Source organism: Montipora foliosa, chromosome 4, assembly GCF_036669935.1.
Source record: "Montipora foliosa isolate CH-2021 chromosome 4, ASM3666993v2, whole genome shotgun sequence".
NCBI classification, from domain to species: Eukaryota; Metazoa; Cnidaria; class Anthozoa; order Scleractinia; family Acroporidae; genus Montipora; species Montipora foliosa.
In genome coordinates this window covers 15,368,831-15,371,499 of record NC_090872.1, presented here as the reverse complement: position 1 = coordinate 15,371,499, position 2,669 = coordinate 15,368,831, and the positions used below count along the sequence as shown (strand labels likewise).

General features: G+C 39.1%; 1 protein-coding gene across 2 annotated transcripts in view; it reads right to left on the bottom strand.

Annotated features, from left to right (window-relative positions):
* Positions 1 to 2,669, bottom strand: part of LOC138000000 (serine/threonine-protein kinase A-Raf-like) — a 23,508-nt gene extending 20,839 nt beyond the window's left edge. Inside the window, exons 1-3 of one of the 2 annotated variants that reach the window (XM_068846081.1) lie at positions 2,640 to 2,669; positions 2,275 to 2,451; positions 1,431 to 1,532 (exon numbers count right to left, since the gene is read on the bottom strand). In XM_068846081.1, the coding sequence (XP_068702182.1) occupies positions 1,431 to 1,532; positions 2,275 to 2,451; positions 2,640 to 2,654 (294 nt within the window). In that variant the 5' untranslated portion in view covers positions 2,655 to 2,669. Of the gene's footprint in view, positions 1 to 1,430; positions 1,533 to 1,761; positions 1,891 to 2,274; positions 2,452 to 2,639 lie in introns of those variants that run through there. The other variant, XM_068846082.1, reaches the window with a different exon arrangement.

The window sequence follows — 2,669 nt, the reverse complement described above, 5'->3', positions numbered from 1 at the left end:
TCCCCATTGACAAGTAAAAGCGTCTGGCGTTAGACAGAGTAAATTACTCTGGCGTTAGACCAAGCAAAATACTAAGTCTGGCCGATTTAAGCCAGTTTGGATGTCAACGGGTTAAATATCCAGTGGATGGTGTTATCCATCTTTTGAACAAATGGAGCCAGGAAAAGGATGGAACAGAAAGAATAAGAACAAGGCAACAAAAAGCAACAATATGGTACTATTTATTTAACGGCAGCTTGATCAATTAACTTTTATTGTCACTAATATAAAGATCAGAACTGGATAATAATAAAATTATGTCAAAGGAAAAACAGATTGACTGACAGCTCACTGTGGATGAAAAACAGGTCTAAATGTAATTTGAAGGAATTTTTTTATGCCAATCTATTTAATACTGTCCAACATAACTAAATCTGAGGACAACGATGTGTAACAAGACCGTAATCAACAGCAAGAGATCACTCCCCAGGTAGGGAGGGTGAGGACGAAAAACAAAAATGCCTTTAGTAAATCTTTCATCACAGCTACATGTACGTGTATTATGCAACCATTGCACAAAAACACCACTTCTTCCATTTTGTAACAAGTCATTTCAGAAGCGATGGTACTGTTTGTTGATTTCTCAATTGACGAAACGTATCACTCAATTCAAAAAGGCAAAGTAATCACGACTACATGTACATGATGCCGGGTCCAACATGCGACATGCGATGTTAGTACGAATACCGTCAAAATAACGTTAAAAGACAGAAGGACTGTGAGCTAAGGAGAAACTACGACGCCTATCCTTTACCAACAATTTTAAAAAAATACAGTAAACGGAGAAGAAAAACAAGCTGAATCAAAGACAAAAGTGAGTTTATTACAAACTGATCGATTTAGGAGCAAACGGGAGTTTCTTTAAAATCGGCATCGTTCATACAGAGATGTAAACGCCAACATTTACCGGATATCACATTCACCTGACTGAAGGTATAAAACTCAAACTCAAACCTACTGCGCACATGATCCGAAGAAGGCATGACTTCATCCCTTTTACGAAATATAAACTAGCAAAAGACTCGAATCAAAATACCACATGAAGGAAGTGGCAATTTACCAGACATCTAGAGTGCATGTAAGAAAGTACATGGGTTTTCACGTCTCTCTTCCATAAATATATCAAAACATATATCATTCAATGAGAGCAAAATGAATTTGCAACTCACGACTTGCGATTCGAACGTGCTGCTGCCGAGATTTTGATACCATTTGGAATTCTCGCTGAAATAAAATGCTTCACATGAATTTATGACTCAACGATTTCCACCTCTTGGTTATGATGCTGATGATCGGAAACTTTCAAACAAACTTCCATAACAGCACTTGCAATAGTAATTTCTGATAACACTCAACGAAAAAATCATTTGTGGATCGCCAGACGTACCCACCTCAAAAAATATAGATGGCGGATGTTGCACGTTGAGAAATTGTCCTTCAATCTTATCCAAATTTTCTTTCGTGAGCTTGATGACTTTTTGTAAACTGTTTACCTGCAAGAAATTCAAACACATCTCGTATGAGGAACACTGCACTCCTTGCTCATAAACAGCAATTATGAGCATCTCCAAACGTTTTTATTATGCAGGGATCGAGCAAAACAAAACAAGTCGTGCTCAGTAGCTCTGCACGGAAACACAAATCCAGGACAAAAATGGCTCAGGCAACCTCGCTAAACCTTCGCAGTCGTTTCAACATTGGCTGGAGAGCTTTGCAAATTACCTCTACTTCATGGTTCGTGCAATTCTGGTCGAGATCTTCAAACTGTAATGTATGTTGAGCATCTACCGCCATGGTTATTCTTTCAAGAAAAGATTGTGTCACGTGATTTGCAAGCCACAATATACCCCTCTCACAGATTTCTGGGAAGAGTTATCAACACGTTGCTGTGGTTACCAGGAGTGCTAAATTGGGCATGTATTAAATTGCATTGCGACAGAATTGCAAATACCCTCACGTCTAATGAAAGAAGTCCTTGCAATATTAAGTAAAGTTTGTGCAGACCGTTGTCTTAGTTACTTTCCCAGACATTCTTTTGCCATATCAGCATAACACCAGTCATTTTATCACTGGCCACATTTCGTGTCTTATTGCCGTTATTATTGGTTTTATGCAAACGTTATTAAATCACCAATAGGGTAAAAAGATCGCCCTCTTACTCCGATTAAGACCGAAGGCTAAGGTTTGCATGTAAATATCCGGCCCACTGGTATCACATCCGTTGACCAAACTCACCTCGCCTCCAAGCCCCATGAGTGGGCACGGCGGGTATGGATGACTCCAAACTATCCTTTCAAAACCACTGGATCCTAAAGGGTGATCAAAGCATTCAAAGGGCACGGAGAGCCTGATGCGACTGGCAATGTGAAAACAAATGACTTGATCGCCCCTCTTTCCACAAAACACAGTCATCTGTTAATAAAAAGAGCTGCTTATATAATCGTTCAAAATGAGACCAGGCAAGAACCGTTTTGAAGCATATAATTCTGAAGCGTGGAAGTAATCAAGCGGATTATATATCATGACTGAAGTTAAATTTAGGCCACTGATCTGTTTTCTCAATCATGATTCAGTATTAGAAGACGAAGGTCAATGCCAACCTTATACTTTGACATGACCAGACTGTTTTT